General features: G+C 38.5%; 2 protein-coding genes across 2 annotated transcripts in view; one reads left to right on the forward strand and one right to left on the reverse strand.

The window, feature by feature from the left end:
- Positions 1-172: 172 nt before the first annotated feature.
- Positions 173-6,747, forward strand: fscn1b (fascin actin-bundling protein 1b). Its single transcript, XM_067404629.1, has 5 exons — positions 173-1,033; positions 1,803-1,959; positions 2,310-2,431; positions 5,975-6,145; positions 6,233-6,747. The coding sequence occupies exons 1-5, from the start codon at positions 205-207 to the stop codon at positions 6,436-6,438; spliced, it is 1,485 nt and encodes a 494-aa protein (XP_067260730.1). The 5' UTR covers positions 173-204; the 3' UTR covers positions 6,439-6,747.
- A 2,694-nt stretch (positions 6,748-9,441) lies between these two features.
- abcg2b (ATP-binding cassette, sub-family G (WHITE), member 2b) overlaps positions 9,442-13,101 on the reverse strand; it is an 11,862-nt gene continuing 8,202 nt past the window's right edge. The window contains exons 11-15 of the mRNA XM_067403582.1: positions 11,578-11,702; positions 11,275-11,429; positions 11,099-11,188; positions 10,909-10,961; positions 9,442-9,795 (exon numbers count right to left, since the gene is read on the reverse strand). Coding sequence (XP_067259683.1) covers positions 9,648-9,795; positions 10,909-10,961; positions 11,099-11,188; positions 11,275-11,429; positions 11,578-11,702 — 571 coding nt within the window. The 3' untranslated portion in view covers positions 9,442-9,647. The remainder of the gene's footprint in view (positions 9,796-10,908; positions 10,962-11,098; positions 11,189-11,274; positions 11,430-11,577; positions 11,703-13,101) is intronic.

A 13,101-nucleotide genomic window follows, 5' to 3' on the forward strand; every position in this document is an offset into this window, starting at 1 on the left:
CTAAATGTGGAATAAAACAGTAAGACGCCTAAAAAATGTACATAGGCTACAGCCTACACAGCAGCATCTCTCTCTCTCTCTCTCTCTCTCTCTCTCTCTCTCTCTCTCTCTCTCACGCGCCATAGTATATCACTCGTCACACCCACTCCTCAGAACCGCTGCTCACCGATTCTCAGCGAACCGTAACGTCTAAACAGCTCCAGCATGTCTTCGGAAGGATTAGGCGAGACTTTGGTGATTCGGTTCGGGTTAATAAACGCCAATAACAAATATCTGACAGCGGAGACGTTTGGTTTTAAAATCAACGCCTCCGCGAGCTCCATGAAGAAAAAGCAGGTGTGGACACTGGAGCAGTCCGGAGACCACGGAGACTCCAATGCCGTGTTTATCAAAAGCCACCTGGGTCGCTACCTTGCCACCGGCAAGGACGGCAACGTGACCGCTGACAGCGAGCAGCCCGGCCCGGACTGTCGGTTCCTTGTGATCGCCCACGACGACGGCCAGTGGTCCCTGCAGTCCGAGCCCCATGCGCGCTACCTGGGCGGGACCGAGGACCGGATCGAGTGCTTTGCGCAAAGCATCTCGCCTGCGGAGAAATGGAACGTGCACCTGGCCGTCCATCCTCAGGTGAACGTGTACAGCATCGCGCGCAAGCGGTACGCGCACCTGTGCGCCGAGAGGAACGAGCTCGCCGTGGACCGCGACGTGCCGTGGGGTGTGGATTCACTGCTCACGCTCGTGTACCTGGACCACCGGTATCATCTGCAGACCGCCGACAACCGCTTCCTCACGTGCAGCGGTGCCCTGACTGCCAAACCGGGCACGGGCACCGGGTTCACGCTGGAATTCCGCGCGGGGAAGGTGGCTTTCCGGGACGCCACGGGCAAGTACATCGCGCCCACGGGCCCCACCGGGACAATGAAGTCAGGCAAGAGCGCGCGTGTCGGCAAAGATGAGCTTTTTGTCCTCGAGCAAAGTCACGGGCAAGTGGTGCTCACTGCCAGTAACGAAAGAAACATCTCCATGCGCCAGGGTGAGCTGTGATTGCAGCATGATGATAAAACGGTTATGGACCATATTTGGGCGAATATAGGGTGAAATTAAGTCAAATGGGCCACTTTTTGTTTTTGGTAAATCGTTTAGAGCAGCACTAAAATGTATCTGCACATTTTCCAGACTACTCTTTTTTTTGTGTTAATCGTGAAACCTTGCATGCAGGACGCCCAGTTTAAGTTTTTTTCATATCTAACATTTTTTAAAATGATTGTCCTGCCTTAGAAAACCAATCAAAGTTGCATGACAAACATATAAACATGGAAAAAAAGACTAATTTGGTTTTGACTTTTGCTTTACTATTATAATCTCTGCAAATCTGTGTGTGCGTGCATTCAGAAAAGTATCACTAGGATTTGAATTTTAATGCAGAAGAGATTTCAACATCATTTCTACTCCACCTTTATTCATAATGCACCTATTCACTCTGCTCTTTCCACTATTTTCCTGTTTTCTCTTTGCACACCTGTATTTTTTATTACAGCCATCATGTGAAAATGCTCTGTCAAGCAATCTAAAATGTTATTCATGTAATAACAGATAAAAAACTAACTATTTAACATGAGTGAATCAACTTGACTATTTTACAATGGATTCAAGGGACAAATCAGGTTAAACAGCCCTTGAATGTAACAGATGCACATTTCCACTTTTTACATTACAAATTTATGAGAATATCTATGTAATATCTATGATTAACTTCACTCTCTGTTGTCTGAAATGGCACTCTGATTGAATTCTTTTTTCAGGGGTTGATTTATCAGCCAATCAGGACGAGGAGTCCGATCAGGAGGTGTTTCAGATGGAGATGGACAGGGAGACAAAGCGCTGTGCCTTCCGCTCTTGCAATGGGAAGTACTGGAGTCTCACCCCAAGTGGAGCCATTCAGTGCTCTGCCTCCACTAAGTAAGAACAATTAACTATACTTAACTAAGTGCAGAAAACGTCACATAGGCAAAACTAGAGATGGTAGAACAGTAGATCAGCCAGTCTGTGTCTGAAAGATTGTTTGTTGATTGAACCATATGGCAAGAGGAATTAATAAACGCAACAGGGAATGCAAACATAACAGCTTGTGTCTTGGATAGATGTTGCATGGTCATCTGTTTACTCAACAATTATATATATATTTCTCCAATACCTAATCACTGATTTTTTTCCCCCCCTTAACACAGTCATATATATGAATATTATTTTTATAATATTACATCTATTATTTTTCATGTTGATTTTAAGAATCTAACTGTTTACCCCAGATCACCCAGTTGTTTCTTTGACCTTGAGTGGAAAGGGTCAAAAGTGGCACTGAAAGCCAGTAATGGTAAATACCTGGCAGCCAAGAAGAACGGACAGCTGGCGGCCGCTGTGGACTCTGCAGGTGTGTGACTGATGGTGTGTTCACACTTGGCAGGTTTGGTTTGATTAAAATGAACTCTGTTGCAATTGCTCAGTTAGTGCGGTTCATTTGAATAAGTGTGAACGCTGCCATCCGAAACCGGGTGCGCACCAAATAGGCTTCCAAAGGAACTCTGGTGCAGTTCAACTGAAATATGAACGTAACACAGACCAAAGACATCTAAACGAACAGAACTGTCTTGTGATGTCACACGATGCAACCCCTAAAAAGCACAGAATGCTCAATAATGTCTCTCAGCATCAGAGCAATGTTGCCAATTAGGCATTGAAACCGCAGCAGATCTCAGTTTGTGTGTGTAACAGAGGAATTCTTGGTGCCCACCACACACCAGCTTATTGGTGGAGAGAAGACAGAATGATGAAGCCAATCAGTATTATATGGGAATGATTAGGAGGCCATAATGATGGACAGAGGCCAATAAGCAAATCTGGTCAATATAAGCTCTTCATGAGTTCTCAGCTGATAAAAATACCATCATACTGTATGTATGCATAAACAATGATAGCATTTAGCACAGCATTGTTTTGGATGTTCGGTAAGTTCCATCACAAAATACACATCATAAAAGCTGTTTTTTGTATCTTTAGGTTCTGTGTTACTAACGACCAGTTTCGGGGAAAGTTACTTTTAAAAGTAATGCATTACAATATAGCGTTACTCCCTAAAAAAAGTAAATAATTGCATTACTTAGTTACTTTTTATGTAAAGTAATGTGTTACGTTACTTTTGCGTTACTTTTACTCAGCTGGGCTGGGCTTACTTGTGTTTTTTTAAATAACAAAATTTCTATTTTTGGCAAATGTTAAAGCCCTTTCAAACCAAAGGGGAAATAAATAAGCCTCAGGCTGAAGAAAATGCAAATTCATGCCTGTACAATAGAGGGCGCAGCTCAACCAAACCTTTCAGCTGTGCTGCCATTCTCAATTTCAGAAGAATAAGACACAGGCATTCACGCCATGTAGTAATTAGCATATTCTCGAGATGTTCCATTGGGAGCTGTTCACATCTTTGGACTGGGAATTATGCATTACTATGGCAACATTATCAACGCCTAAATGAATCTGCAGCAGTCAGGCGGTACAGCAGTCACATGGTACAAGTAGGAGCTTTCAGAAATTATGCTGCGTTCACGCCACCTTGTATTTACTGGAATCTTGAAATGACAACACGTGATGTTATTGGGAGCTGTGCAGGAATTATTCGTTTCTATGACACCACTATCAACACCATGAATATACAGCGGTCAGGTGGTATAGTGGCCACGGGGTACACGGTGGAGCTTTCAGAAAACTCTCGAGGACATGAACACTTTTTACAAGCTATACTCATAATTACAGGAATTACGAGGTGGCGTGAATGCACCTTTACTCATCTTACCAGCTGTAATTAGAAGCTCTACAAGGAAGTGAACGCTTTTTACAAGTTGAAATTGCATTATTATGGTAATTACAACATAGCGTGAATGCACCTAAAGTTCAACCTTTTTTAGCAATAAAAACAAAACAAAAACAATGAAACACAAATGTGATGTTTAACTAAAGTCATTTTTGCTTATTCGTATGGTTCATTGGGATCAACGAAGTTCAGCAGCAAAGACATTAGTTAAAAAAGTTAAATGAATACATAAAGTATATTTGTGTTATTTAACACATTTAAAGGTACAATATGTAAAATTTTTGCAGTAAAATATCCAAAAACCACTAGGCTAGTGTTATATATTTTGTCCAGCTGATTACAAACAATATCTCTAATGTTTTCAACTACTTGTAAATCATGAGAAAATTCCCATTCTAAACAGTGACACGGGGCAGTGCAGTCGCCTGTCAATGACGTCAGTTACCCTTTGTTACTGCCTTTACTGACGTAGAAACCACATGACAACAGTGCCGTGGACAAATGCGGAAGTAGTGTCGAACGTCCAGTAAACCACTAGCTCGCTTCAAGCAGTTCCTTATTTACTTCTTGCACGTTTTATGGTGGATTGTGTTACTTATTTATGGAACATAATTACTGTTTACCATCTGCCGCTGGTTCTGTCGACAAGGACAGCTCCCGTAAACTCATGACCGGAAAAGCGGAAGCGGCGCCGGCGACTGTGTCATAATAAAAGTCCCGCTGCTCGTGAGGCGTGTGTTGATCAATCGCTCCAGCTCCTCGTTCAGCTCCCGCAACACTCGGTCCTGCTCTGCTTCATACTACAGTAACGTTAATAATCGCATCCACGGACATGAGTTCTTCCAGACTCCAAGCCCTATTCTTTTGCACCGTCCGTTGAGATGGAGACCACATGTTTGTTTGTTTTTTTATTAAATCTGTACGATACAAAGAATAAGAACACAACAAATAGAGTCATTAATACAGAAATATCAGATAAGAGCAGAGCCAGGGGGAATTTCAAATAAATACATTAAAGACAGAGCATAACTGAATGGTTTTAGCAGCCTTCTTATTTTTTGAATCATAAATGGAATTTATGTACTGTTCCGTCTCCTTACCAAAAGCTATAAAAGAAGGTTTAGAATTGCTAAATTTGGCTTTGTGAATGTGATATTTCCCTAAAATTATCAATAAATTAATTAGGTATATTTCTTGGTGTTTTTTAGTCTTGTTATCATGGAAACCAAACAGTACATTTTTCCAAAACAAAGAAAAATCGATGGAGACCACATGTCCCAAGTTTCCGCTCTAAAACTTCGCGTCATCAAACTACGCCTTTGTTTTGAATAGGCTTCCAGCGACCTCTAGCAGAAAAAAAAAATATCACAAATTGTACTTTTAATTATTGCAGGTTTACATAATACTCTGAGTGTGCATTTGACAGTCTTTTTTTTTTTTCAAGTGTGATGAGTAAATGCCAGCTCACATTTAGTCTAGATCTACAATATGTTTACACAGCGCACAAAACGCATGGGCACTTACTCATGATTCTCTCAACATGGGGACAGGATGGAGAATGACAGGGGAGAGACAAATTTGTGAATAAAGTTATTTTTGTTTTGTTTTTGCACACAAAAAGTATTCTTGTCGCTTCATAACTTTAAGGTTGAACCACTGTAGTCACGTTGACTGTTTTAACCATGTTTTACCTTGAATGTGGTCATTTTGTTGCATTCTATTGAGGATAAAAAACCTTTTGGAATTCATCAAAAATATCTTAATTTGTGTTCCGAAGATGAACAAAGGTCTTACAGGTTTAATTAAGGACAGAAATGTAATTTTTGGGTGAAATAACCCTTTAAAAGTAATGCGTTACTTTACTAGTTCCTTGGGAAAAGTAATCTGATTACGTAACTTGCGTTACTTGTAATGCGTTACCCCAAACACTGCAAATGACTGTGAACGCTAAGAGAACCAGGACTAAATAAGCCAAAATAACCAAGTGTGAACACACCCTGGATTGCTTATTACAATTTTTACCATGCATATGTAAAGAGCACAGCATTATTAATCACAGCTAACAGGCTATGTAGAGTATTTCCTATCTGGTGCTGTTTTCTTTTACAGGCGAGCAGGAGGAGTTTGTGCTGAAGCTCATCAACAGGCCGTTGATAGTGCTGCGTGGGGAACACGGCTTTATCGGTTGCCGCAAGCAAGGAACCGGTACACTTGATTCCAACCGCTCATCCTATGATGTCTTCCAGTTAGAGTACAACAACAACGCTTACAGCCTCAAAGGTGAGCGGTAATGTCACCATGACTTCTGATTCTTTACTGATTTGGTCGGATGCAAATAGTTGCTATTTCTCTAATGGCTCTCCTCAGACTCGGTGGGGAAGTACTGGACAGTGGAGGGAGACGGCTCTGTGATTAGCAGCAGTGACACACCTGTCTATTTCCACTTTGAGTTCTGTGATTATAATAAAGTGGCCATTAAGACGCAGAAAGGCAAGTATCTTAAGGGAGACCACGCTGGGGTGCTCAAAGCCAGCGGCCAGGCGATTGCTGATGCAACTTTGTGGGAATACTGAGAAACATTCATGAATCTACACACACAACATTGTGTGTTCTTTAAACCTATACTTAAACATAACACATACTCTACAGCATAAGCACAAGATGATAACGTACAGTCCATATCACGCAACATATGAAAATATTTCAGCATAAGCTAATGGCTCAAGACACAAAAACACATTTGAATGTAAAGTACAAACAAATGCACAAATTAATCATAATTCTCATTAAATTATAGGGGTATTTCACACAAAAATGACAATTCTGTCAGCATTTACTCACCCTCATGTTGTTGCAAACCTGTAAGACTTACACTCTAAAAAATGCTGGGTTAAAAACAACCCAAGTTGGGTTGAAAATGGACAAACCCAGCGATCGGGTTGTTTGAACCCAACTGTTGGGTTAAATGATTGCCCAACCTGCTGGGTAGTTTTACTTAACTCAACTATTGTTTAAAAATTACAGTATTGCTTACTTAAAATGAACCCAAAATATCTTGAAAATTAACATTTATTAATATGTTTAATAATGAACATTTTAATTTCATTTTAGATTCATTTTAAGTCAGCCATATAGTCATTTTCAAACAATAGTTGGGTTAAATAAAACTACCCAGCAGGTTGGGCAAACATTTAACCCAACAGTTGGGTTCAAACAACCCGATCGCTGGGTTTGTCCATTTTCAACCCAACTTGGGTTGTTTTTAACCCAGCATTTTTCAGAGTGTACTTTCTTCTATCAAACATAAAAGAAGATATTTTGACATTTAGACAATTTAGACATTTTAAATATCTTCCTTTGTGTTCTCCAGAAGAAAGAAAGCGGGACAGGTTTGGAACGACATGAATGGAACAACATCAAATCATTTAACAAAGCACAAATTGATGGTACACACTGAAAAAGTGTTAAAAACACTAGATTATTGTTGCACAAACTGCTTTTTGCTTAATCTCAATTAGCATAACTCTTTAATTGGGTGAAATGCTATCGTGAAGTCATGTTAAAATAAAATAAGCAATTTAATGCACATTGTGTAGGATCATGAAAGTCACTGTCTCTCAGTGCTTTCATGGCTTATTTCACTCCGCTGTTTCTAGGAAATCTTATTGTGCTATTACATAATGGTCAGTAATTTGCTTATGCAAAATGCCATGTATAATAAGCTGAGTCTTCGGCCATAGGGTTTGTTCCTGTTCCCAAAAACATTTTTAGAGTGAACTGGCTTCTCTAATGAGGCCAGGTTTTAAATAGCAGCACCATGGCTCAGAAAATACTGGAGAAATGTCCTTGTTCACATCAGACAGATTCAGATTTCTTCATGCACACATACACAAGCACACAAAGTGAGTCGAAAGCAATTCATTTCTATGTCAAATTGTTATTTGTGGTGTTTGTGGCCGTTTTGGGTTACATGACTTGTATTCAGCATTGCTCTGACATCAGGAACAACAGTGTTTTTTCATGTAACTCTAAGCTTGTTGATTTGCACTTTTTCGGCTAAAGCTTTTACATGTGGATGTGTTGAAGAAAAGATGAAGTGTTTGTGCCTTCCTTAGAGGGATAAGATCTCCTAAGGTGTGAAAATGCAGTTTTTTTGAACTTCATTTTTATTTTATTCTCATTATGTGCCATTTGCAACTGGAAATGACAATGAAATAATAAAAAAAAATGTTAAACAATAGATACTTAAAGAGTGTGGGGTTTTTTTTTTTTTTTTTTTTTTTAGTTCTTGTGAAGAAGTAAATTTATCTCACGTAATTGATGGATATGGATATGGTAACACTAATCAGCTTGCTTTAATGTATCCATTTTTAGTAACTTTATTCCTTACACTGTATTACTTTACGTATTGCAACATAACCCAACAGTTTTGACATTTGTAGCTAGAATTTTACATTTTCTGAAGCAAATGTGAGTAGATTTAGTTTCTTTGTCTTTTTGTCCATCTCTACCTTAACTATTTTCCTGTGAATTCTCTCTACCCTGACCTTGGAGATTTTCCAAGATTTTTTACGCTGACAGTGTGGCTCTTGAAACTCAAGAAGACTGCAAAGCACACACAGACACTCTCACACAACACACACACAGACACTCCCACACAACACACACACACACACACACACACACAACACACACACACACACAAGGATATACTAATATCTAACAGATGTGAATATTATATGTGGCAATAACAAAGAAATGTCTGCAGCTGCTTTCTGTGGGTTTTATACACTACAGCAACAATTGGAGGACAAATTACATGACTTAAAATTGTGTCATAGATAAACAAAGAGAGCTGAGCTCAGCATGATTTATCCAAGAAACCAGGATGAAAGACTTAAGTATGTATAGACTTGAGGTCTGGTACATTTGAGGCCTGGTCCTGGTAGGACTATCAGCATTGCATTTACTCCAATATGAAAATATCCAATTGACAAAAGCTTCGTATGGCTTCTATGTATGTGTTAGCATATAGTATATAGCCATACACTCCCTTAAAAGACAGACAAAATAATGGTTTTCTGTTAACAGCTACACATTCAATATTTAAAAATACTAATGTTAATGGATAATATTCAATCTACTTCCCAAAAAATTCCCAAAAAATAGTGTGTATAATTAATATCAGGGAAGTGCAAGAAGACGTGTAGAATAAGTCACAGTAGGTCATGACACAGAACGGTGCTGCCACCTTGTGGTGAAATGACTTCTTATTGTAATAAAAAAGACAATCTTCACATGCATCGCTTCTGCACACTCATAGGTTAAACATTTTCATTGTATTATTGTGATAAAAACATATTGATCCAAAATAAATGAAAAGTATAATTCACTTTTTGGTTAAACAGAACAAAATCTATGACCATATTTTCTTTGCAACATGCCTTCCATGTGCACAAAAAATTGAGAACTTTATATTTTTGTTGTATTGTTTTAATAATTGTTTTACTGTTTAATTTTGGCATAAAAGCATTTAAATAGACTATAATACACTTCAAATACAGATATATTGCACAACATGTTTTTTTTTTTTCTCTTAAATTAGAAGGTATTGCATATTTACAAACAGGTATCAGTGTCCATCCCAGATGAGCCAAGATGAATTATTACATTTAAATATTATAATTTACATGTATTAAACATACAACAGAAATGGAGTTGGTGCAAAAACATGACTTTTATGAAATGACATCGTGCTTATGAGTCAGTCTGAGAATGTTCATTATTTCCAGCGGTTGATCCTGCGTAACTGTATGTATGCAAGTGTCATACACACCAGCATGATGCCCAGAAGAGCCACCTGGTTCTGCCAGAAGCCCCACACACTGTAGTCGATCCCCTGAGATATCAGGTACATCTCTCCTGTTAGTCTGACCATGAGAAAGAGATCAAATATAAGATGTAAAAATCTAGTTTTGGTTCATGGACTACTTGTATTTATACTACACTCTAAAAAATGCTGGGTTAAAAACAACCCAAGTTGGGTTGAAAATGGACAAACCCAGCGATTGGGTTGTTTGAACCCAACTGTTGGGTTAAATGTTTTCCCAACCTGCTGGGTAGTTTTACTTAACTCAACTATTGCTTAAAAATGACAGTATTGCTTATTAAAATGAACCCAAAATATCTTGAAAATTAACATTTATTAATATGTTCAATAAATGAACATTTTAATTTCATTTTAGATTCATTTTAAGTCAGCCATATAGTCATTTTCAAACAATAGTTGCAGGGCCGGCCCGAGGCATAAGCGAACTAAGCGGCTGCTTGGGGCCCCCTGGCCAATAGGGGGCCCCCCAATGGGGTTTTTTTTTTTTTTTTTTTTTTTTTTTTTTTTTACAATTACATAACTTAAACAAGTGATATAAATGAATGAATGAATGAATAAATACGAATGAATAAATAAATAATTCGAGACAAGAAAATTCTGATTTGCCTACAACTGCTGCTGTGTCTGCTAGCGTTTGAGTCATGCGCAAGTGCGCATAGACACCTCGCGTGCATTGACATTTCGCGCCGGCGCGCAAGTGCACGTGACTGTAATAAATGTTATAAATGATAAGCCATGTCACAAAAAAGGATGTATCCCTCTGGTGCCGAAAAAAGAAATAAGAAAAAGACAGAGGAGGAGAAAAAAGAGCAAGATAAAGGTATGTTTGCATAATTATAGTTGGGTTAAATAAAACTACCCAGCAGGTTGGGCAATCATTTAACCCAACAATTGGATTAAAACAACCCAATCGCTGGGTTTGTCCATTTTCAACCCAACTTGGGTTGTTTTTAACCCAGCATTTTTTAGAGTGTAGTATAAATGCAAGTAGTCCGTGTCCATGCTGTCCATGTGCACGTCTGAACTGGAGTAACTTATATTCGAGGCGTTGTCATGATATGCAAGAGGTTGTCTAACTTCGGTGTTATACAACTCTGTGAACATTCACTGAACTGTTATTACACTTTATCTTTATACTGCATACATAACTTACGTATTATTGCCACTGTAGAAGACCAGCCCTTTCATTTCATTTATAGTCACAGCCTATAAAAGAACAACACACAAGTACAGTATAATCAGAACCGTGTATATAATCTGATAATGTGTGATGATGCATTTAATTTCCTTTTAATATGTGTTATGTCATGCAAAAACACTTTTTGCACTCAAAAATTACTTACATCTAGTCCATATTTGAAGATACTGACCCACTTGAGCCAGGACAACCAGTTGAGCATGTAGTTAAGATTTACTAGGAACCCTCCAAATACCTTCAACAAAGAGTATGAAAGAAAGATGGAATAAGAAAGAATGACAATGTACAAGAATATATGTGCAAGTGTATGAGAAATCTGACCATCATGAAGACAAAGGGCAAGGCTACGAGGATGTTGGCCATGGCGAATGAGCTCACGCTGGCACTGACCAGGAACGCCAAGCTGACTCCCGCCAGACTGACCAGAGACATGGTCAATGCAAAGCACAAGAAGGATGTGAATGCTGGATTCAACCCTGTTGACGAATATATATGTACACTTACTGTGCATAATGCATATTCAAGTTTAATTTAGTACACAGAAAGTGCTACTGAGAGTTTTATTGATGTGCCATACTGTATGTTTAGCACAATAATAATATATTATGTGACACGTGTGCTTACCCATCATATAGTAAGCAATGCTGGAGAAGATGAAAATCGGTACAATGCGATTTGGTAACAGATCCACAAACACTTTGGACAGGAAATATACTGATGTACGATAATATCCCCCAGAGTTCTCATGCCTAAACCGCACACATAAAACACATTGACATTTTTTGTAAAAGAAAAATGAAAGGGGCCATGATGTGAATTTTTTAAAATTATTTTATTATGTTCCTTGAGGTTCACTTCAAGGAACCGTATGCATACTGTGCAAGTGAGTAATCCCCGACGCGATGTATGACATAAGCTTAGACGCCTCTCGTGGTTCAAACAAATAGGGCTGTGCAACAAACTCATGCTCCTCTTCTCTTTTATCGAAATCCTTCAACATTTCTCTTTAAAAATTCTCATTTTAGACTTCTCATTCGTGACCGGTGTTTTGCTTTGCTCTATCTTCTGCGCGTCCACGTTCATCAGTACGTCAGAGGTCACTCTTCTGCCACAAATTGATATGTTCAGCCATCTGCTGGAAGCTAGTTATTATACTTATAATAAAGTCTTAAATTTGGATATTTTTCTTACAAAAACCAATCGGTTTGCTTCAGAAAACCTTTATTAACCCGCTGGAGCCGTATTAATTATTTTTTATGATGGATGGATATTTTTAAATATATCTCTGATTGTGTTTGTCTGAAAGAAGATATACACCTAGGATGGCTTGAAGGTGAGTAATTTTTATACTGTACATCAAAAAAGATCAAGGCAAATTTGATTTCTCATGTCATAACTACGGTGGCCCAGTAGTGCACAACACAACGAAATTAAAAAAGCAAACATAAGTTCACAACACAACGAAACAAAGCCACAACACAATGGAAATGCTCCTGACCACTAGGGGGCTCTCAGAGCTCGGTAATATTACTATTCCTTGCAACTGTTCTATAAAGTCGACAAGTATTGACATGAAATATTAATTAAAAATCAACTACGTTCACAATAGCTTCATATTTATACTTGTGAATGATTTGACGCAATACCATTAAAATAATTTTTAACATTTAAAAACAGACATGTTCAAATTCCAAAGGTTGTTAGTTCTTGTTGGTAAGACCGACGAGCTTTGGAATTTGAATATGTTTGTTTTTAAATGTTAAAAGTAATTTTAATGAATACAAATTATACGTTTTAACCACAGTGGGATTGGCAGACGTTCCCTTCATCATGCACTGTGGTATCGCGTCAAATCATTCACAAGTATAAATATGAAGCTATTTTGCACGTAGGTGATATTGAATTAATATCTCATGTCGATATACGGTGGTTACATACTGTTTAAACTAATCGTGGTATTGATATTACTGCCGACTCTATAGAACAGTGGCAAGGAAAACTAACTTTACCGAGCTCTGAGAGCCCCCTAGTTGTCGGGAGCATTTCCATTGTGTTGTGGCTCAATTCCGTTGTGTTGTGAACTTATGTTTGCTTTTTTAATTTCGTTGTGTTGTGCACTACTGGGCCACCGTACATAACCCCTTTAAT

The sequence above is a fragment of the Chanodichthys erythropterus genome, chromosome 12 (genome assembly GCF_024489055.1).
Source record: "Chanodichthys erythropterus isolate Z2021 chromosome 12, ASM2448905v1, whole genome shotgun sequence".
Lineage (NCBI taxonomy): Eukaryota > Metazoa > Chordata > Actinopteri > Cypriniformes > Xenocyprididae > Chanodichthys > Chanodichthys erythropterus.